The 24,678-nt window shown below is 36.3% G+C and overlaps 1 protein-coding gene across 14 annotated transcripts in view; it reads left to right on the forward strand.

The window, feature by feature from the left end:
- Positions 1 to 725: 725 nt before the first annotated feature.
- Positions 726 to 24,678, forward strand: part of LOC5571447 (epsin-1) — a 74,133-nt gene continuing 50,180 nt past the window's right edge. For 6 of the 14 annotated variants that reach the window (XR_002499338.1, XR_002499337.1, XM_021839769.1 and 3 more), the window contains exons 1-2: positions 732 to 839; positions 10,927 to 11,205. Coding sequence is in view for 1 of the 14 variants with exons in the window: in XM_021839774.1 (XP_021695466.1) it covers position 11,205 (1 nt within the window). In the remaining 13 variants the exon portion in view is untranslated. The other 8 variants (XM_021839778.1, XM_021839779.1, XM_021839770.1 and 5 more) reach the window with 7 other exon arrangements.

Raw genomic sequence — 24,678 nt, forward strand, 5'->3', positions numbered from 1 at the left:
TTGGTGTGTGCCTTGAGGAACTCCTGAAGTAACATGGATAGGATTAGATTCTTCCTACCAATTCCTCTACGTCTAAGAAGTTGATGATTGATCGTCATTGGCGTAAATAAGTGGAGGCCAGGGGGGCTGGCCACCCCTAAACTGGACATTGGTCCACCTAGACATTTTTGAAAAAAAGTTGTTTTGTCCTTTATGTTCTCGATGTTGAAATTCGCCGAACGACGTTTCAGAATTGGCAGAATTCGTTTGATCCATTTGTAGTCTTATTGGTAGTTAGAAAACCAAAGCCGTTTATGTTGCTAAGTACGATTTAAAATCTTAAAATAGACATCATTTGAATAGATTTTTATGTCGAATTCGTTTTTGAACCTAGGTTGGAACTGGCGCAACCCGTTCTGAATCACAGTTTCAACCCCAACCCGATTCAGGTTCGACCGAACGACAATTTGCTTGACGTTTGTTTGTTTATGTGTTGATCACCGACCCAGTTCCTAAAAACGAAAACGACATTAGTTAAAGTCGCACTTGGCGCCTACTAAGGCTTATATCGCTGCTTATCGCATCACCCGCATCCGTAACACATCAGTCATCATAGTGTTTGAGGCTTTACTTCCGCCGTGTTAGCCGCCCGCGAGAAGAGTACGGGCGGCTGTCGGCGGCTAATTTTAGCACACAATGCTGTCAGTGCTAGTCTGGATCGGACTGTCAAATGTTTGACTGGTGTGGTAACTGTCAGTCAGTATGATTTCGTTCGTCATCAAGCAAAGAGGTTCGCCGTGAGAAAGCCATTCGCGAGTTTTATTGTTTCGGTTCGTCCAAATTCCCATTAGTCACAAACGGTAACATCCTTTCTCCAGAAACAATTTGTTCGCGATTTTTTTTCTTATCTAAGTAGTGAGATGTGTGTCAGTACACTTCATTGTGCAAGAGGTCTCCACAAGGAAGAATGTGACTATTTTCTGTGCAGCAAAATAGTTGGAAGACATTGTTGATGGTTTAGTTCAGCAGTTATGAGACTGCAAAATTTGCCCCAAAAACGGAAGAAAAGCCGACGATTTTCTTTTTTTTTTCTGTGCTGAAAAGTGGGCGAAAAATTGCTACTGCTGGCCTGATTTTTGGGTTGTGTGAGAGGCGTTGGACATGAATTAGACAGTGTAGTTGGTTCGGTTGTGTGGTGTGCCGTCTTTCGTCTGAAGTCCAGCCAGTAGACCTGGACATTAGTTTAGCGTAACAAATCAAATAGTCCTAAAATTCATAAGCTGTTTCAAAACATTCATTTTTGTTAATTCCGTGGCATATCAGCCTACTTTTTACCAAAAGCATAGACTTTTTCTAGTACTGTTTTTAGAGTTGGTAAATTAATATCTGAGTGTCTCGTTGGATAAATCTACGATTCGTGCTTTAAAACCTTCATTTTGCAACTTATTGCATAAATATCTATTTTGACATGATTTTAAGCAACAAAGTTGTGTAATTTATTGTCGATCATTAACAAGTTTTCTCAAGTTATTTCAATCATGTCATCACAATTCCGAATAGATTTTTTTCTTTTGATAAAATAAACGTAAATAGATAAGCTACTCAATTTTGGGCAGCACTGCTAAAATTCTTTGTAGTATAGGTATACGTTTCATCATTCGAGCAGGTGCGCCTGTAGATGTTACCTGTCTACGCGATGTTTACCTTGAATGGTGATTCAAAAAATACGCAAAACAAAATGCTAGACACTCTTTCCCCTGGTATGCAATTTTCTTTGATCAAAAATGAATACATGACTGTCATGTTTCGTGTACCAACCCCTCCCTCAATCGATGGGCGCAATCAATGCACAAGCACTTTGTCGGGATTGTTGCGGCGAAGCTGCTGTCAAAGTCCCGCTATGTTTGTGTTGAACCACGACCAGCATATTTCTAGCGTGACATACAATAAAGCCAGATGATTTTTTAATGCCTTTTTAATTTTATCAAAACTTATTCAAATAATTCAAAACGTAAACCATTCTATTTATTTTTGGGGCCGTCCATACATGACGTAGCATTTTTTCACTGATTTTTTACACCCCCTCTTCCCTCGTTGCATTTCGTCACAAATGCTGACGATATGACAATTTCAATAACACGATAATATTCAGGCTATTCCATCAAGAGCAATGATATATCAAAACAAATAGATGAGTTGATTGGGCAGCGATCTCCTGCAGCATTGAATGCATAATTCTCGGAATAAATATCTTGTTTTAATGTAACATTTGTCAAAAAGAGCATATTAGCTTGAAGCAATAAAGCCCCAACTGAATATATGAATAAAACTAAAATAGTTGACTTTATGTCTTGTTAACAAATGGGAAAACAATATTCTCCAAGTCGATAAAGCATTGATTTTTAACTAATTTGTTGAATTTTTTGTTCTGTTTATTTATAAATGTATTAATTTAGACACGAATATAATATAATATTCACATAATTATTTAAAGCTTTAAAAAAACTGTTTAATTGCATTTATCAAAAAAATCTGAAATTTTATTGATTTTTTTCAATTTTGTCATATGAATGTTTAGAAGCCGAATTATCATTTTATAACCCAGGTTTATAAGTCAAAAAAAAAAAAAAGAAATTTGATTGTATTCCTTTTTTTCAGCGCCTTTCTTTTTACCGACATGATTCAAAATTCAAATCTTTGCCGGTAATCCTGATTCTAAAAATTGTTTATACAATTTTTCGGCCGAATTTCGAGTGTTGATTTGAATAGATTGAAATTGATGAACAAAACTGTGGATGAACTGTTGATGTAACTCGTGAAGCTAGTTTTTTATATCTTGGGCGCACGGGAAATCATTGTAATTCCGCTATCCATTCGAAAAACAAAATCTGCAGTATCCATGTATGTGTCACTATAATTTTATATAAGTAATGCACAACTCATTAAATTTTCAACTTGATCGGTTCACTGAAACTCGAGTTTTAACGATAACTTAGAATGAGACATAAGATAAGGAAAATAACACGGTCTCTTTTGTTACCTGTACCAGTCATTCAAAAAAATCTATTGTTTTCACCTAAAAATAGTACTTATGAGATTGATTAAGTAATTGTATCTTAGCCAGGCTGTCTTGATAGTGTCATTCTCAAAACACACCAAGCCGTTCCCATAGGGGACGTTAGCCACAAGGAAGGACGTTTCAAGTAATACTGTTTCATATGCTATGCCCTCTTCAACATCTAATCCAATTTCTCTCGCCGTTCCCTTACGGTACCTATCCATCTAGTATTCATTGCTTTCTTCTCCATGCTCCCTCTTACTTCGAGCAAAATAGACCGATTTGCCGATAAACAAATTCTAAATGTCTTACTAAAAATTTCTTCGTTATCATGGAAAGCTTCCCATGATGATATTGCAATTTCAAAAATCTATACGAGTTTTTGCCACAAAAACTATGTTTTCGATACGATGTTCTTAGGAATTATTCTTCATACGACGTATGAATATTCATATTTATAAAACGTCGTATGAAGCATTTCATACTAATGGCATGTGAAAAGGTTTTATTAAAAACTATTTGTTAGATTATTTTTGATCGCTACTGCTTTTGTCAATATGATACGTCCACTAGTAATGGACCCTCCCTTCCTCACATATCGTTAAAAAATCATTAACTCTCACTTCACCCTAAAACCTTGCGTCATTTACGGATGACCCCCAGTTCTATGTATATTCATCAGAAACTACAAATAGATTTTTTTCGTAAGCACCGCTTTCTAGCCAAAAATTTCTTCAAAGTTTTAGCCTAAATTATTAAAAAAAAATTAGTTAACTAACTTATAACCTGGAAAATCTGGAACGATCAGGGAATTTTATTGAACCGCTTTCTGATCATTTCATAAGCATTCCTGTTTTTTGAACAAAATCAATAAAAATATATAGTTTTTCTTTTGGGGGCCCAGATAGCCGTAGCGGTAAACGCGCAGCTGTTCAGCATGACCAAGCTGAGGGTCGTGGGTTCGAATCCCACCGGTCGAGGATCTTTTCGGGTTGGAAATTTTCTCGACTTCCCAGGGCATAGAGTATCTTCGTACCTGCCACACGATATACACATGCAAAAATGGTCATTGGCATAGTAAGCTCTCAGTTAAAAACTGTGGAAGTGCTCATAAGAACACTAAGCTGAGAAGCAGGCTCTGTCCCAGTGGGGACGTAACGCCAGAAAGAAGAAGAAGATATGGTTTTTCTCATATTTTTGGATGTTTTGAGTTTAAATATGAGTAGACAAAGAAATATTTTCTCTCAATTGAAAAGTTGATTTCTAAAGCTTGTGCGTATTTCTAATTTTCTCAAATCTATTCTATAACCATGAAATAAACGCTTTGCAATATATAATAAATTAGTTTATTTTTGTATAAGGTAGAAGCACCGGTTGTGGCCATACGCCAGTTGTTGCATTAGTGAATTATACCTTGTTTTACGTAGCCAATCAGCATGAAACCTTTAGTTTTCAGTAGATCACATTCACGAGATAGAACTGCATTGATTTACTCGTCCGAATTGAGTCAAAACTTAAGAAAAACAATTCAATTTCCTAATATTTTTAACTCTTATACCTCTAATTTGGCTACTCATAAAAAAACAATGTGATTGGCTAATTTGGGAATCGAAGTCAAATCTCTGGTTGAAACTGGTTGGTGGTGGTCAATATTGACCAACGATTTTCTAAGCGAAAAAAAGGTTTTAGTTCAGTTCCGATATTTTACATACATAATATGGATTGAAAGCTTGTATTTGACATTGTAGTATAAATAGGGCTTCCCATATTATTTCAATTGACATTTTCACTTAGGCTGACCAAAACCGGTGCTTTTACCCTAATGTCGAAGAATGTTCTTTAAAATAAAGTGTTAGTCATCTTGAAGAAACTATTCTTTAACAATTTATATATTTTAGAGTATCACTGTATGTTTTAGGGAATATAATTTCTGAAAACGTGAAGACACCCTGTGAATTCAAAAGATTAATATAGAAGAAAACCCTTTGGTAAAGCCGGATATAATTCAGTTATAAAAAACACAACACCCTTTCCCGTAAATTTCCGGTAAAATACATAGCGTAACAAGGCCTCCCCTCTCATATCCATATACAGTGACCCCACGCAGTTGAATCACCCACAATTTATGAATCAGCTGACTTCAAAAGACAAAATTATTGTCAAACTTGTCACAAAACATCACAGAATTACTTTTACACTTAGTTTCTTACCAGTAAAAATAATTCGGTGAAGTTTTGTGACAAGTTTGATAATAATTTTGTCTTTTGGAGTCTGCTGATTCATAAATTGTGGGTGATTCAACTGCGTGGGGTCACTGTAGATCAATATGCCTCCCCCTCGCCATACATCGTCACATATTTGTGAAGTTCCCACCTTTCACCTAAAATGCTATGTCATATATGGATGATCCCTAACTCAACGATAATGTACTAGAAATATTAATAGGGTAATTTGCCCATTATTGCGGTATTCCCTATTATTGTGGTATGAGAATTAAACCCTCATTATTAATCGAAAACTCTATTTTCTATGGATATTATTGATGATGATGAAAGCTTATAGTATTCCCAAGCTATACCAGATGAATGCTTTAAGAATTAAACGATTTTGATCGTTGGAACAACAGTTTTAAATGATGCAACAAGAAAAGCCTATATTTTTAACCAGTCTCCCTATCTACGGGCGGGTTTTCATAAGCTTAAATTTTTAAGTTGAGAACCAAAACAATTATATGTAGCGGGTATATCAGTTCAGTATGGATGTAGTTACATGATAGATATTGAATTTTGAATAAAAGTTCTATATTGTATGTTTCATGGCCAACAAAACGCGCCGCCAACTTTTCATCAGATCGACACAATCGTCGCCAGCAAACGAATCAAAGGAGGTGATTTTGCGTTATGTTGGTAAGACTGGTGAAAAGTCAAATTCGCAGTGGCTGGTTGGCTGGCGACGATTTTGGCGACAGTTTCATCGGCGACGATTACAAATCGTCGCGTCCGATAAGGGGCAAAATTTACAATATTTTTTAGAAAAAGCATATACCGCAATAATAGGACAATGGAAAAAGCTTTTTGCCTATTATTGCGGTATCTGTAATTCTCATTCAAAAATTTGACATTTCAATAGTCATTTTGAATGTAATTGCTAGAAACATTAATTTTATTATTAGCATACTAATTAGGAACATAATTTTGAGTTATGCATACATTTATTTAGTCAAACAAAAGATTTATGTTTATCTTTACCCTGTAGTTCCTCTTATTTACAAATATTTTGCAAATAAACACAATGTTTTACCAAAATATCACGTAAACTGACTGAAAATCGGAACACCTGTCAAAAATACGTTGAAAAACTAAGATACAAGATGATCGCAAGAAAGCAATCCTTTTAAATTGTGTTGGTAGTGGAACATATTTTTTAAAGCATCAAAATTGTAGGTTATACTTAAGTCAACAAATTAATTTCTTATATAGCGACTAGTGGTCTCACATGGAAGAACCTTTAACTTTTTTTAACTTTAACATTGTCCTCCTACGACGAAAGAGGGGACGAAACCGGCACAAAATCATTCGATTCTGTTGATTTGTTATCAAATCGTGACATAAAGTAATGAATTAGTTTTCCTCATAGATATGTCCAAAGTCACACAAACTGACAGTACCATGCAGTGTCATTAACATGGCGGGAGCATAATTTCAATGCTCGAACATTGTGTAGTATTGAATGTATAGTGAATGTAATGAAATCTATGATTTTTGGTATACCGCAATAATAGGACGGCACTACCGCAATAATAGGACAAAATACCGCAATAATAGGACATACGAAGAGCTTCAGATTTATGTTAATAAATGTATGTATGATTCCAAAAATTACTTTTTTACTTCACTATAATCCAGATAAAGGATAGTTTTAATACTTAACATTTCAATATACTATAATATTTAGATTTTGGACACTGCAATACGATTTTAATTTCAACACCGTGCTTAAGTCCTCCATAATAGGACGGATACCCTAGATTTTTTTTCGGGAATCCTGACCACCAACAGAAATTTTCTAATGGGGTGTCCGTAGCCTTGAGGTTACGCTTTCGCTTCATAAGCGGAAGGTCATGGATTCAATTCCCAGCCCCTCCACAAAAAAAAACCGTCCAGCCACCAGAAGACGCCGCACGGAGGACCGTGCTTAGGGGGAGCACATCCATCCTCCGTGATGGTGACTGAGACAAACTGACCCTTTTCGTAGGCAGCTAGCCTCAAATGACTTAGGAACACGACAAAATGAACCACCACAAGAGCAAAGGAATATGGCTTATGGAAATCGATTGGACTTGAACAGCAGAGCTCTCTCCTACCTGCGCGGTGTGAGAGTAAGAGAGTAGAAGAGAGTGAATGCAGATGTAAATATAGATTAGTTAAAAATAGATCTGTATCGGTATTGTAGATACAGATGGACTGATTCCGACACAGTAGTGGCCACGAGCACGGAGTGCCTTAAAAAGAAAAAAACAGAAATTTTCCTAGGAATTCTTATCCTATTCTAATATCTCAAAAGTTTTTACTAGAGCTTGAATAACTATTTCCCATGGTTGCTGCAAGGCTCCACTTAAATTCAAATTCACCTTTCGCTTGTTACTATTTTAAAACATCATTTTGAACGTCATTCTGTCCATATTTATACTCTAGGATCCCCAAGTATCATTTGCATATGTGAAACTTGTTTCTTTTTTGCATCATAACATAACGAACAGAGATAAATAACAGTTTCTTATATCATATTTTTATCATTAGTTTCATGAAGAAATCCTAAACAAACTTTTCTCACAATTTTTACTGATTAGTAAGATGTTTTTTGAATTTTCGGCTGCAGATGTTGAGCAGGTTCAAAGGAGATATTATGCAACATCAATTATATCCCCAAAATATACTTAAGTATATAATATAATATAACTCTTGTCAAGATTCTTGGAGAGATGCTTGAAAGTTTTCCATACGGTCAAGATGAAACAGTTTGGAATCATCTTCTAAGATTGCAATAAAACTTCAAAGGCAAAAATGTCGAGAAGAAAGCATTTAACAACAGTGCACTTCTTACATATTTTGGTTTTGTGCATTAGCAAATTCCGAAATGTTTAACCTAAAATGGAAAATTCTTGATGAGATCTTTGCTGATATTCTACCTAAAGAAAATCGGAGCAATAATTGACCAGATAATTGAATGTTCTTTGGAAAGTTTGATAAGTAAATTGGTTATGAGAATTTTAGTGAATTCTGTAAAAGATCTTTCATTTATTTTCTAGAAATCTTTAGCAAATGATAGGAAGCCGAGCTAATCAAATTTTTTAATCAAATCCTAGACAGATACATTAGTTACTAATTTGACTGCTCCGTCATCATTCATAGCAAGATCTTTGAGGGATGTGTTAATGGTAAGGTCCAGTAACCAAAAATGTTACAAATGCTATGATTAATTTTATATTATTCAATATTTACCCTTCAAGAGTAAGTATATGGAGAATTTCCAAAGCCCTTCTAAGTGATTAGATTTTAATAATCCCCTATTCTATTTTATTCAATATTTATGGAACATCAATGCAATTGCTAATATGTTTCAATATATGACAATATACACATTTAAATGAAATAATGTTGTGATGTTATTAAGCTGCATGGAGTTTTTAATTGGCGTAAAAATGTTATGGTTTAAAGATACTACTCTAAAATCCTTAGTTTGAAAACGAATATCTTAGAAGTCAAATCAAACATAAAAACTTTCTTTCAAAAACGTTTGAAAAATATGAGGTCTTAGGATCATGATATCATCTGGTTATATATTTTTAGTCATCCGTAAAAAGAGAATTGGTTTTGAATGGGCACCCTGCACACATCTTCAGGCTCTGGGGTACCACTCAAAATTGAAATTTAGGTCTTTCATTTTGACGTACCTAAGTACCGTCAAACGGGGTAACTTGCAACAGGGGTGAAACTTGCAACACTTCAACATGTAACCGAATTGTCGTTTCGTTCAGCATTGAGTTAAATATTTATGATTTATTCCGCCATTTATTGATCTCAGGTATACAACAGAAGATTTTGGCAAAGGTTTGGATATTGTTTGTTTATTGCTTGGTTGACTGGAGGTGGAAATCATATTAAACGTTGGATTGCATGAAATTTATACTGAAAAACGTTCTACGTACCACAAAAACGGTAGAAATATGTAATTCAAGGAATTCGCTAACAGTTACAGTACTTAGTAGTGTACTAATTGACAATATAAAAGTTTTGATAATTTGATGTTTAAACACTATAAAAATTCAAAAAAGTTTTTGACTACCCTTGTGGGGTAACTTGCAACAGCTATTTTGATCTCAATTGTTTGATATTTCTTGCCGTGTTTAATCGAAAACACATGAAAAGGCAAAATTGAACATAAATTTGTTCAGTAACATTAAAATTTTTGTACCGCAATTAATTCAATACACGTTTGGTACAAAATATTGAAAATTTACATGAATCGCATTATTATTAGAATTAGATTTATTTCATTCATGAAAATAATGAAAAAAAAATGAAAATCTGTATAAAAACTAACTTGCAGATCTGCCATTGGGAACTTTCTGCATGAAGTATGATAAAAGTTGTTTTAGAACACCAACAGAGACCATTTTAAAACATACATATCAATATGAGATACGTCGCTTTGATTTTAATTTTTTATAAGCAAAAAGTTATGTGACGCATAACCTAAATTACAATTGTATTTGTAGAAAAGTTGCATTAAACCGTTTTAATGGCTTTCCAATTACTGTCAAGACTTATAATATGCTAGAATTTCCACGTGTGAACACCCTATGCAATACTAATGATGTTTTCAATCGATTTGGTTTAATATTCATAATTCAATCAATAATAATTAGTTTTCTAAGAGTACAGTAGCTGTTTCTAATTATCGACATACTTTTATTGCAGAAAATTATTAAATGATCATAATAACACGATATAGGTTAAGTTTACAATAGTGTACTTCAGGTGCTATGTGTGTTGCATGTTACCCCACATCAGGGGTAGCATGAAAAATGTATATTTTTCGTCTCTCCTGATCCCAGGAATCCAAATTCTGATAAAATTTATATTGCGTGGTATTCTTCACGTGGCGATTAGGATACTAGATGGTTTTTGTCTCATCGGAATCCTCAAATTTTTCATCCATATAGCTTTGAAGTTGAAAATTGTTGCAAGTTACCCCGTTTGACGGTATTTGGTTTTGAGCCTAACGATCTTTTTGCAATGCAGAATTCAATAAAATTTAAGTGTAGAACTAGCCCTCGTGCGTTAAAATACACTCAAATAAAGATTTAAAAAAAAAAAAAAATTCAATAAAATTTAAAATTTTGGAATTTAAAAAAAGGCTTAACAAACATATATTTCATTGATTATTATTAAATTTTACAGGTATGGAAAATTCCGTTATATTTAGTTCAGTTATACAAAAAAATAAATTTCTCTAAGTGGCGTTTTGATAAGTTACGCTGGATTTTTGAGTCAGACTCAGACAAAACCACCACCATCACCATCGTCTCATTTCTCAATGAACAACACAGCGAGCTGACTGTCCTCCCGTTCGCATTCATGGTGCTGTTCGTTGTAAAAGCTAAATACTACACCATCATACAATACAGAGGGACCGTTTCGACGACCACCAGTAGTAGTGTAATTGTGGCGACGACCACGATTGATGACGACTACGTAAAAAAAGTGATCCCACCAGTCAGTCACAAGGCAATATTAGAAAACAAATTGAGGAAGTGATATTACACATCGTACAGGGAAGTTACATTCCTTTCGAAAAGCATATTAAATTTCCCTTAACCGTCACAGCACAGCATCACGCAATTGAAGGAAGGAAAATAGTGAAATCCAAATCCCGTTGTGAAGTGTTCTGAATTTTCGATTGAAACTCGCAAAGTGGAATAGCGAGAAAGAGTGCGAGTGTGAAATAAAAACGCAGTGAAAAGCAAAAAAAATCGGAAACAGTTGCAGCAAAAGCAAAATTATTGTGTGCCAGCGAGCAGCCTTCTACAACACACGCAATATCTCTGTACATAGATCCATCGGCCAGAGCAAACCAACCAATCATCCAGAGGTGCAGCATTGAAAGTAAGCAATTAAACAGCAAGCAGCAATTCACAAGAAACAGAGAAGAAGAGTGGTTTTGATTTTCTACGAGGTCAAGAATTTTGCGTTACACCCACCCACCAATCAATTTAAAGAACAACATTGAACGGTTTCTTTGCGGAGTCTGCCTCTGCCAGGAGTAAGCTAGAAACTTCTCTGCATTCTTTTTTACTTTTCGGTTTACTTCTGTTGGTAAGTGTTCGTTAAGGATTTACGATTGTTTCTTAAGTGATTTTTTGTGTTGATGTTTTAACGGCGTTTTGCTCAGAGATAGCTAGTGAATTGTTTAAATTAATTGTTGCTACCCTGTTCTTATAGTCTCTATACCTTTCCTGGCTTAGTGATCCAACGTCTAACTAAAACGACCAAGATATGAATATATTGTTAGGTTATCAAATTTTCAAAATCACCAGCGCTCCAAAAAACCAAATTGTAATAGAGTAAAGTGGGGCAAAAGTTCGAGTGGGGTAAGAGTTTCTTTTTAAGATTTCTAGCTCAATTCAAAACAAATCTTATAAATGTCATGGTGGTTCAATTGCTATTCAAGTAAGAGACTTTCACTCCAAATATCATAAAAATCGATTGAGATTTGCAAAAGCTATGGCTATTTGTTGTTTTTCGACGTGAATATTGTAATTTTTGGTCAAACTTTCGTTGCATGGAACCAATTGAAGATTAAATCTTTTTCAATATTTTATGTAAGGGCGTTTCTAGGCCTATCATAAGGTTGCTTTGAGGTGTATTAGTTTTTGCATAAATGCTTGAAAACAGTTTTTGGCCCATAGTGGGGCAAAAGTTCGAATCAGTGGGGCAAAAGTTCGACCCATGTATAAAATTACGGAAATATTTGCAAATTGCCTAAAATCCACATATTATCTTCAAATTTAGTTAAATTTGTCTGATCGTGTGAAAATTGTCACCAAAATTTTACATTTCCACTTAGTTTTGCGAAAAACTGCTATTTTTGAGTATATTATTATTAACTCGGTTTTGGGCAATTTTTTGATGAAAATTTAGTGTGTATTTTTCGTCAAACTTAAGTTTACGGCTGGTGTAAGGAATGTCTGTCATTAAAGGATCGATATTTTGTGTTTTAGCCAGCGAACTTTTGCCCCACCGGTGGGGCAAAAGTTCGAATAAGACAATCAATTTTGAAACTGTTATAACTAAAAATGAGTAAATATTTTGACACAAGTTTGTTCAGCAAAATTATAGCCAATATGTTGAAGGTTCACTGTATGGTATATGTTTTGTTTCAACTGCTATTGTTTTCCTGGAAACTTTGATTATACCACTAAGGTCGAACTTTTGCCCCACCTTACTCTATTAGTAGATCCAAATTTAATTCCATAACACGAAATCAAAACTATCAAGATTGAAATGCCCCTGGCCGACCATATTAGCTGTAAGAATGATTGTACCCCCAAATCAAACATTAAAATAAATACGAATTTATCGAAACGAACGTTGTGATGGGTACCGTGCCTACGAATGAATGGCTGAGGGTCTAAATAAAACCTAACTAGAGTTTCCAATTTTCCCGGGATTTGATTTCCCGGGAATTCAAATAAAACGTGGGATCTTTTTGAGTGGTTAGAGTCTGCGTCTACACTCTACAAAGCAAAGCCATGCTTAAGGTGTCTGGGTTCGATTCGGTTCAGATTCTTTTCGTAATGGAAATTTCCTTGAATCCCCTGGGTCCAAATAAGGATGGCTAAATAAGGATGACCCAGACAACCAAAATGTACGTATAACGAAATCACCTGGAGGCTTTGTATGTGCAATATTTCACTTATACAGGGTGTCTACTACCTGGAAAAACCTGGAGTTATCAGGGAATTTTGTTAAACCTGGAAAAAACCTGGAATTCTCAGGGAATTTCACTAACATTCAGGGAAATTTCTTTGCGGCAGTCATTCATGGTAGAATGTGTACATGGCAAATGACTTTCACGTAGAAACTCCCCAAAAAAATTCGGCTGCGCCGCTATCAAAACCCTCCTTTAGATGTTCAGTGAATCTTATCGACTTCCCAAGACATGATTGTCTCTATTTTTGATTAAAGGTTTCTGAAGTTTTTTTTATCAAAATGGTCTCTAAAGTCACTTTTTTCCATATCTTGCTTGCAGTGAATTCTGATGCTAAATGATGTAGGCATAAGAGAAACCTTCGGTGACTGTTACGAGACCTTTCAACTAATTCTTTAAAAATTTAATCTCAGATTTCTCGAGGAAAACCTTCAGGAATAATCCTAGTTGTTTCTCCGGAGATTTCCTCTGGGATACTTCCAGGGATTCCTATCAGGATATCTCCAGAAATTCTTCTAGATATTCCTCTGTCAATTCTCTAGGTTATTCTCCCAGAGATTTTTATAGAAGATCTTGAGTAATTTATCCAGAATTTTCTCCAGGAAACACTATATGAGGACTTTCTCTAGATATTTTTCCATTAATCCTTCAACCGAATTTTCTAGTTGTTACTCTAGGAGATCTTTTAATAATGTTTACTGTATTTTTTCCAACAAAAACCACAAAGATCAATTCCACAGTTTTTGAAAGAAATTGTTCAGAGGTTTCCTCTCAAACTCGACCCTGTGTTTCATCATAGAATTCTTCTAGACTTCTCCAGAATTTCATCGAATGATTACAACTGCAGTCGAGTCTAGTACACGAAACTAAAGATGGCCTTTCAGTTGAGGTCGAAATACGCGTATTTGTCAAAGGATACAAACTGTAGTGGAATTAAATGGTATAGTATTAAATTCGGTTTTTCATTCACTTACAACTGCAGTTTTTCAAAACATTTCTCATTAAATCCCATGGAACTTACAAAAGTGATAAAAGTTTAAGTTTATTATACACATATTTTTTTTTTCTTTTTTTTTCAATTATCCCAACAATTTAACAAGAAAATCTTCTAAAAAATTTGCAAGGGTCTATGAGTTCTTCTAGTAACCGGGTGACTCAAAAACTAACACAAGTTTCATCAGAGTTTGCTTTAAAATTTGCTTTAGAAATACCTCACAAAATCAACATTTTCTCAAATTTCTGAAAAATTGCATTCACATTTTCAGGCAGAAAAGCCTAAAAAAATCCTGGAAGTATACTTGAACTGATCTGTAAAGACTTCTTTGAGAAATCTTTAAAGGATTACTGTAGGAATTCCTAAAGAAATCTGAGTAATTCCCGGAGTCATCCTTAGAAAAATTTGAAGTTGAAATCTTAAAGAAATTATAAAGGACAATTTTTAAGAAATCCCTAGATGCATCTTTGGAGAAACTTCTGGTTGAATTTTCGAAGATGCTCTAAACGGATGTCTTAGAGGATGTCCAAGGAAAATCGATGGAAGAATCACTGGATGAAATCTTGGAGGACTTAGGTCTTTCTTGGAAAACATCCGAAAGAATCAGTAAAGACATTGCTGACGATCTGTGAGTTAATTTCTGTGGTGATAAATGGCAAAAACCAGGTCGTGTTTTTGACATATCTAAAACAAAATTCTTTTACGATTTTTTTAGAAAAATTCTCGAAAGGATTCCATGGGAAATAATCACTACATGAACTCCTGGAGACATTTAAGATGTGAGCTAGCCTAGTGGTGCAAATTTTACAAATAAAGAAATCCATCCATCTATCCTTACTTACTTTTGCTGGCTCTACGTCCTTCAAGACATGACCTGCGTCACAATGTTACGCCAACTAACTCGGTCCATGGCTGCTAACCTCCAATTCCTCGATCGTCCCACACTTCCAAGATCCTGCTCCACTTGGTCAAACCACCTAGCTCGTTGCGCTCCCCTTCGTCTTGTACCGGCCGGATTTGAGTTGAACACCATTTTTGCGGGATTGTTGTCCGGCATTCTCACAACGTGTCCCGCCCATCGTACCCTTCCAGCTTTGGCGACTTTCGTGATACTGGGTTCACCGTAGAGTTGCGCAAGCTCGTGATTCATTCTTCTCCTCCATACGCCGTTCTCACATACTCCGCCGAAGATCGTCCTAAGCACACGTCGTTCAAAAACTCCTAGCGCTTGCAGGTCCTCTTCGAGCATTGTCCACGTCTCATGCCCGTAGAGGACTACCGGTCTTATAAGCGTCTTGTACATGGTACACTTAGTACGGAAGTGAAGTTTACCAGACCGCAAGGTCTTGTGGAGTCCATAGTAAGCACGACTTCCGGCGATGATACGTCTTCGAATTTCTCTGCTGCAGTTGTTATCCGACGTTATCAATGATCCGAGGTAGACGAATTCGTCTACCACCTCGAACTCATCCCCGTCGATCGTCACGCGTCTGCCTATGCGAGCTCTATCGCGCTCGGTTCCTCCAGCCAGCAGATATTTCGTCTTCGACGTATTTACCTTCAATCCAACCCGATCTGCTTCACGTTTCAGCCTGGTATACTGTTCAGCAACCACCTGGAACGTTCTTCCGACAATGTCCACGTCGTCAGCGAAACAGATGAACTGGCTGGATTTATTGAAGATCGTGCCCCGCATGTTGAAGCCCGCCCGTTTCATAACACCTTCTAGCGCAATATTGAACAGGAGGCAGGAAAGACCATCGCCTTGTCGAAGTCCTTTGCGTGTTTCAAACGGGTCCGATAATGCACCCGATATCTTCACACAGCACTGTACACTATCCATCGTTGCTTTGATCAGTCTAGTCAGTTTCCCGGGAAAACCATTCTCGTCCATAATCTTCCATAGCTCTTCGCGGTCGATGGTATCATAGGCCGCTTTGAAATCGATGAATAGGTGGTGCGTAGGTACTTGATATTCGCGACACTCCATCTATCCTAGCCTGAGTAAATCTTCGGAGTAACAACTGGATCTTTGGGCAAATACTTGAATTAATGTCTGGTGAAATTCCTTTTAAAAATAATTGAAATATTTATCGAAAAACATGTTTTACGACATGTATTTTAATTGTGAAATATTGTCACAAACATTTGTAAGTATTGTTTATTTCGCCCATTTATCTGTCTTAAGTATCCAAACTGCCCATGGATACCTTTTGAGAATTCTTCACTGAACGTGGGCCAAAAATGAATATGTAGTTCATTAGGTCGTATGAATAAACTGAGCAAAAGCTTTTACTTTACTCAAATCCCCCTGTCAAATCATTTTCTTGAGCATTTACTCAAGTCGGTATGATAAAACTGAGCATTTGAGCATTTACTTTTCGAACATTCGAATTCGTATGAATAAAGTGGCAAAAGCTGAGTAGATGCTCAGAATGATGCCAGTCACCTACCTACCATGCTCAGTTGAAAATTTGTGAAAAAAGAAAGATGTGTTTCCTCGAATATTGATTGACCGCAACAACAATTTTATTAAATCCTGCAAAAAAAGTCAATTTTAAACACATTCCGCTACTTGATTATCATTTTTTATGAAATAATATTATATAAAATAAATATGGGGCCTTCCTTCCTAGTTAGAGTCCGCGGCTACAAAGCAAAGCCATGCTGAAGGTGTCTGGGTTCGATTCGCGGTCGGTCCAGGACCTTTTCGTAATGGAAATTTCCTTGAATTCCCTGGGCATAGAATAAGTATAATCGTACCTGCCACACGATATACGAATGCGAAAATGGCAACTTTGGCAAAGAAAGCTATCAGTTAATAACTGTGGAAGTGCTCATAAGAACACTAAGCTGAAGAGCAGGCTCTGTCCCAGTGAGAACGTAATGCCAAGAAGAAGAAGAAGAAGATAAAATAAATACAGTATTGGACAAAACATTTGCAACTTTTTCGATTTTCCATACAAAATGACCAACTTTGATAAGCTATATCTCAGTTATTTATGGACCGATTTAAATGAAATTTTGGCAGAATATCAGGCATAACTTGAATTTTAACATATATTTTTAAGTGATTTTTCCAATCACAAGTTCAAAAGCAGTAACGGTTTGACTAAAGTGAATTTTTTGACGATGACATAACTAAACATATTGAAGAAATAGCTTCATGGTATCTTCAACAAAGTTGTAGATTTTAACGAGAGGAACAAGTTTACTGAAGACAGTTTTTGTGTAGGGCTTTCAGATTTTGAGATAAATAGTTTTGAATTTTTTGTCGAAAATTGCACTTTAGTTAAACCGTTATTACTTATAAACTCGTGATTGTAAAAATCATTCAAAAATATATGTCAAAATTCAAGTTAAATATGATGTTCTGTGAAAATTTCATTCGAATCGGTCCATAAATAACTGAGATTTAACTTTGTATGGAAAAACGAAAAAGTTGCAAATGTTTTGTCGAATACTGTATATAAAATAAATTTTGCCAAAATGTTCGTCCAAGAGGAATTAATTAAGAAACTATTAATAACATGCATTCAGGAATTTATCCATAAATTTGTTAAGAACACCTCTAACTAAAATTAGCTAAAATATTTTTTCAGATGCCCCTCTTGAGTTTTGTCTAAATACTCTAAACAATTCCTCCAATAAAACTTCAATGATGTCTCTCCAAAAAATCTCACAGAATTTCAAGGGATTCTCGCAAAAATGCCCAATTTTCTTTTAGATTTGTGCATTCTACCCATTTTAGGATTTTTAAAGAAATTTTTCGATATATCGATTATTTATTTAGAAGACTTTCAAGGAGAGAGTTGCAGAACAAATACTTGAGGTAATTACTAGAAAAAATTATGAGGTATCTACTTGGGTATCTATATAATTTATTTAGAATATTCTTAGCAAAACTGTACAAATCCATAAAAAGCTTTTAAAAATCTAAATTAACGCTTGGATTAGTACTAGAAACAAATTGGAAGAATCGAGTTCGTTTCTTAATTCATGTATGAATCTTTTAAGTTTACGGTATTTCTCATAGATTTGCAAGAAAGATTACTATGAAAAATTGCGCGTAATTTATACAGAAAGGGGCCGTCTATTAATTACGAGAGGTCTGAGATACCATACGTGCCATACAATTTTTTTTAAACCTATGCATAAAATACATTTTTCAAGAACTCTGTAAATTGTCTTACGTAATTAATAGATATCCCAAAAGCTCTAAAAGATGATTCTTTCAGGTGAAAATGAATCGAAGCCAAATTTCAAATTTTCAAGAATCCTGAAGATTTTGAATAACTATTTGCAAAATCTGCGTATTCTTGTCGAAACCAATAAATGCCATCTGGTGACATTTTTAGCAGCTGCCAATATTTTTGAAGAACTTCAAGAATTCTCAGAGAATTATCTTTAGACGCAAATGTTATTTGTGATATGATTACTTAAGAAAATCGTTGAAAAATTGTAATGTATTTTTAGTTTCGTAGCTTAGTTTATTTATGTTTGCATCGGCAAAGGGATGGCCTTGGTATTTGCACACCAACAGTCTCTTCATTTGAGCACTTGTTTGCTCATCGCACTGGCGTTAGTTGCAGCTGATTGCCGATCCGGTCACCCGTGGCATGTTGAACCAACTCATGGCAGCTGAATTGTCCGCGATAGATTTCGCCAGTTTGATCAATTTTTCCTTATGGCATCTCGTTGAGTATTCGGTGGGTCCATTCTGCTGAAAGAAATTTATTTATCCTGATGTTACTGCTTCTGGTGATGTTGTTTACCGTAATCCGACTCTAATCGAAATTGTCGTTTGTTGCATTTCCGTTTATACTTTTGCAGGAATTCCGCTGGCTCCATAGCTATCTGTCCACCGGTATGGGCTAGTTAGAAGGAAAAGAAATAATTATATGAACAAATAACACAAGCGCAAAACACTTACTGTTGTAGACGGATCGGCTGCAACTTTATCAGCCCGTTTTTAGTCCTTGCAGGTAACACAGGGTTTTTCAAATTACTCCTGGTTGGGCTTTGCCGGGTGTTGTGAGGTTCCAGTAATCGGCAAAATTCAGTTAAGATCTGCAAAACCAATACTTTTTGTACCATTCGGATTCTGCTCCCTCGCAAAAATCAGCTAGCCAAAACATAAACAACATTTTTTGACAGAGTAAAAGCTAAGTTCGAAATTCGAACTTACTCTGAGCAAAGTATCGTTTTATTCATACGGTTTCAAGTAAATGCTCAGAGACTTTACTTTGCTCGAATCGGGTTGAGCATGAGCAAGTACTCGGTTTTATTCATATGACCTATTATCTGTTTTTTGCACAAGTACGCTGTAATCAATAAACTTGAAGGGTTAAGCATACTGAATCACTTGAAGGTTCCGTTTAGTTTACAATGATGATCAGACCTCTCACAAACGATATTAAAATGAGTCTTCTTATCAAATACAATCAAGGCTTTGTATCAAATACAATTCAGTTGACAAAAACTTAAGCTTTTAAATTGTTCCACCTTTAAATAGCTTCGACATGCATTAAAAAATTTGGAAGCATGAAACGAATTGAAGCAAATTATTTTGTCAATAACTTTTTGTATGTCTGAAATTGGAGTATTTCTTAAACCTGGAATTATTTTGTAGAACCTGGAAAAACCTGGAAATATCAGGGAATTTCATTTATGTAAACGAGTAGACACCCTGTTATAAGATGTTGCGAAAAGGCCTTTTACGTACAAAAGTGGAGGCGATATGCGTGCATATATTATGTGATGAATAATAACAAGCAATGCGAGTGTATAAATATTCCACCGAACTAACCTGTGATCTTATGCGACTTAACTTATGATAACAAATGTCGATTTGACAGCTGCTACGGACGGGACGAAACAAAATGTACAAATGAACTCAGAAAAGAAGTGTTTTATGCGAGGAAGCTCATCAATCTGACGAGTTTATCAACGGTGTTTTGCGAGTTTGATGTAATCAGTATGAATAAACGAGTTGTAACATTACCCTTCATGCGATTTTTGGTTGTCTGGGGAGATTATGAATATGTTGTTATTAGTTTAAATTATCACTTATATGGACTCGCATTATGCGTTTTACACAGTGCGCACTGTGCATTGGTAATCAAGTGTGTAGCTTGTTGTTTGGCACCGTGATTTTATCTGAACACCTGTACAAACCCAAAATCTCGATCTCAATTATCTCTGAAAGCAAAAGTAAAGCATGCTGCCACGGAATAACCGTGAAACGAACGCCACAAGCACGTGAAGTATAGAAAATATGTAGAAATGTCGAATGTTGGTTGCCGCTGACTGGCCCCGTCCGTCATGTGTATGTGGAAAACCGGTTTTCACCTATCCCAACATAAAAGCGCGCCCATATTTTGCTCTCTTTTCGCTTGCATTTCTACTTATGTACCCTACAGTAGTGTATGCTCAGATAACACCAATATTGAAAGTTTCGATCATTGGCGCGGCCCGTGTGTAGTAACGAGAACAAGACCAGCTGCGTGTTTACTTTGGTACCTACATATCAGATCGCCAGATGCCTCAGAGATTGATTGTGCATTCTGCAGCCGATGAAAAGCCATTGTTGTTTATCGTGTCCCAGACCGGACTGCGAGGAAAGTCCAAAAACAGTTACTAGTTTCCCGCGAGGATTCCCTTTTCAAGGTCCTTCGTATCGCGCGGCAAGTCTTACAGCCTACATATCATATCATGCACGTACTGGCCCAGTGTTCGAAGATTGATTTACGCTCTGTCAGGGTCATGTGCGAGGACTTTGACAGAAACGTGATTCGGCAGGAGTTATTCAACTAATCTAGGATTGTATTATGGCGAGCATAGCAAGTGAGTCAGAGCAGGTTATTTTTGATGACACATTCTCTTTGGAGATTAGCGTGTGCATTATAAGGGGCCTTCCTTAGCCGAGTGGTTATAGTCCACGGCAACAAAGCAAAGCCATGCTGAAGGTGTGTGGTTTCGATTCCCGATCGGTCCTGGATCATTTCGTAATGGAAATTTCCTGGAATTCCCTGGACATAGAGTATCATCGTACTTGCTACACGATAACGAATGCAAAAATGGCAACTGGAAGTGCTCATAAGACCACTAAGCTGAGAAGCATGCTCTGTCCCAGTGAAGACGTAATGTCAAGAAGAAGAAGATTATGTGGAATAACACAATACATACCGTACTTTTCTTCAGTTAAGATTGAATGCTCGTATAGAATGCCATTGCAAATGAGGGTTACAAAATATGTAAGGATCAAATTTCAAATGAAATTTCAAAAATATCTACACGAGAAAAAAAATCTGTGGTAAAATTTACTATTGTAGCTGACTACGTATACGCCCATTCTCAAAATTACCATTCAGGACAATTTACCCTGTTTGTAGTACATCCCAACACTATCACTGTTACATTTGACAGAAATCATTTTAATCCGTCTGATTTCGATTACAGACATGGTAAAATCAAGCGCATTTCTGGTCTATTGAAAAACCCCTTAAAATGGTAGTTTTAACAGCTCATTTTTTGCGTGTAGATGTTTGTGTTCACATATCTGAGATCAAATCAGATCAAAAAGGTTCAAATCGAAATGTCCCTCCGTAATCCCAAAGAACAATTTCTACTATAACCTACGCAAAATTTATACACATATTCGTGAACCCGTTATCAAGGACATTTTCTGACGTCTATCGTCCCATTTAGAATTGTGACGTGGTTTCGCGAATTTCATGTCAGTTGACGCCCGAATAAACGGAAGATTCAACAGTGTTCATAGTAGCCTCAGCCAATGACGAAGCCTTCAAAAAGCCAACATGCCATGTACGTTTACGTCTGCTGCTCCTCTGAGCTGTTGTACCGCAACCTCTAGCAGCCATAGACATGGAGTGGAGACTCTCACCCGAACTATGTGCAATAAGGGTGGCCTATAATGAACGAACTAAAAAATTAAATAGCTGAAAAACCGAATTTAGTACTATACCATTTAATTCCACTATAGTTTGTATCATTTGATCGATAGGCGTACTTCGACCTCAACTGTAAGGTCGTCATCAGTGTCGTGTACTAAACTCAACTTGATGAAATCCATCCATTTCCCAAAGAGGGAAGAGAACTGTGACTTTATACCTAGTTTAAGTATATAATGTGCGAATACGATGGATCAAGTCGAGTCTAGTACACGATACTGAACCTTACAGTTGATGTAGAAATACGCGTATCTGTCACCGTATCGGAATTGTTCACCATAAACAGATTTGGTCGATTTTCTTCATACAAACTTTAAGCTCATTTAGCCCCTCCGGATTTCGCTCAAATTTTCACAGTAGTTTCTGGGGGTCGAAATGAACAAATTCTGGTGTGTAAGTCGAGATTTTTACATGCTAACCTTTCCATATAAAATGGGCCAGCTTAATGTGCAGGCCCGCGTCCAACATTGGTGCTGCCAAACACGGCCCTGGAGGGGAGCAAAATTAACATTTAATTGCTGCCGCTACTAGTACCGTATCGTGTCGTACCGAGTGGATTAGCTGCGTCTAGTTGACGCTAGAGTCGCGGTGCCGGTCCGGCAAATAGGTTTCGTGTACAGTTAGTTGCTGACCGGCGCGGGGCGAACGAAACCTGGAAGCCAACGAGGATGGGTGTAAATCAATCACTTGGAACGCTCAAACTCCATAGTTCAGCAAGGAGGAAAAGATTTTGCGAAACGTTTTTTTTGCACTCATGTTACATATGGATTTTTTTCTAGTTGGGCGAATTGGAAGAAAATTTAAACTTTCAAGATTCAATTTTTCTGGGATGGGAACCGATCCCACACTTCGCAGTACCATGCACCGAGATATCCCGAGTGCACATATTCAGAATTTGCATTTTCAGAATAATGTAGAGTAAAGAACTTCGTTTACACGTCCATGATTTACTTTGGCTCAATAAGAGATCGGTAGTTTTCAATAGAAGGAAATCTGTGAAGATTCCTGGAAAAATATGTATTGCGATAACATTCCTGGAGTAATTTCTTCCGAAGAAAGTCCATATTTTAACTTTTTTAACGAGATTTTCAACTCTAGGCTAGTTTATCTCGGTATCAACGGCCTTACATCCCTCCCGAAAGAAGTCGTCACTATAACCTCAAGATAAAGTGACCAGACGTCCCGGATTCGAACTTATTGTCTACATTATTATTCCGATATGTCGATAAACGATCATTGGAGACTACTCATTTTGCACGTACCGCTTGAAAACAGCGACTACTGCATATACCGTATCATAAATCATAGTTCCTACAATAAAATTGCTTTTCAATTTTGAGGTTTCAATGAAAATGTATTTAACAAATTCTTGAAAATATGCGCACAATTTCAACAAAAAAATTAAACGAATTTCTGGTTCTCTGGGTTGGAACTCAGAAAGAGAGTTTATCTTGTGGGAAATCTACACGAAAAAACAGGCTTTATGTGTATAGCTCATTACCACAATTAAAAAGAACAGAATGTCCTGAAGATTCAAGATTCTAAAATCAGTTTTACTCAATCAGAGTTTATCAAGTAAAAGGGTAACGACTGTTTATTTCGTTCTTTGATGCTAACAGTCGGCGTCAGCGACAAAAAGCACAGGCAACAACCTTTCGAACATTTAGTTTCTTTCATTGGCCACCGAGCGGCGATACTGATGTTTGTATTCCACTCACTGATCACTAGTGTGGGACAAAATTTAGATTCTCGCTCCAGTCCGCTTTTTGGATTGCATTTAGGTCCCATAACAACTGTGCAAAATTTCTTTTGTGTGTCTTTTGTGTGCGATAGTTTTGATCCTGATTATGGCACATCTGATATGTATCTGTTCAGCTTTCGTGTATCTGCGATTGCAATAGGGCGATATTCAAAACTGAAAAGGCTATAGATGGCTCTTTTTCAGTGGTAGTAAAAACGAAATTATGAAGCAAAGAAAGCATCACGGAAGATAGACTAAACACAAACAGTTCTATATTCACATTACGCTTGATTTCCAATCACTACTTTTTCGATCCAGTTTCCACATTGTAAGTAATTTACGTTTTTCATTGTATTCCATACGTTTTGACAGCTCTTGACTACCATTCTTCCATGCGCTTGTGTTGGAAGTTTGAGAAATTCGAGAATCGTGTGTAACGTGATCAGTAGCCTGGGACACGGGTATATGAAAAATTTAGATTCTCGCTACAGTCCACTTTTTGGATTGCATTTAGGTCCCATAACAACTGTGTAAAATTTCAGCTCGATCGGAGAAACTATATTTTAGCGCCAGCCGTTCAAAGTTTGTATGGGATTTACTATGGGAAAACTTACTTTTACAAAGAAAAATCGCCAGAGGTTGCCCATTGACCTCTATAAAAATTCTGAACACAGACCTCGATAGGTATTTTTACGATGAAGAATATTGCCGAAGACCGCGAAACCTGGTCATTCTTCCATCGCTGGAAATGAATTGACTGATGCGCTAGCTCGCAATGGAGCATCGCATGACTCCATTGCACATTGGACCGAATCGACAATTTAGCCGGAAAAAAGTGTTATCTCTGTTCTCGTCGATTTTAGACGTTCGATGTCTTCTGAGAAGTTATTCGTAATTGAGTTTTGCATCATTTAAGGAAAAATTTAAATAGAGTGGCCCA

Source organism: Aedes aegypti, chromosome 2 (assembly GCF_002204515.2).
Source record: "Aedes aegypti strain LVP_AGWG chromosome 2, AaegL5.0 Primary Assembly, whole genome shotgun sequence".
NCBI classification, from domain to species: Eukaryota; Metazoa; Arthropoda; class Insecta; order Diptera; family Culicidae; genus Aedes; species Aedes aegypti.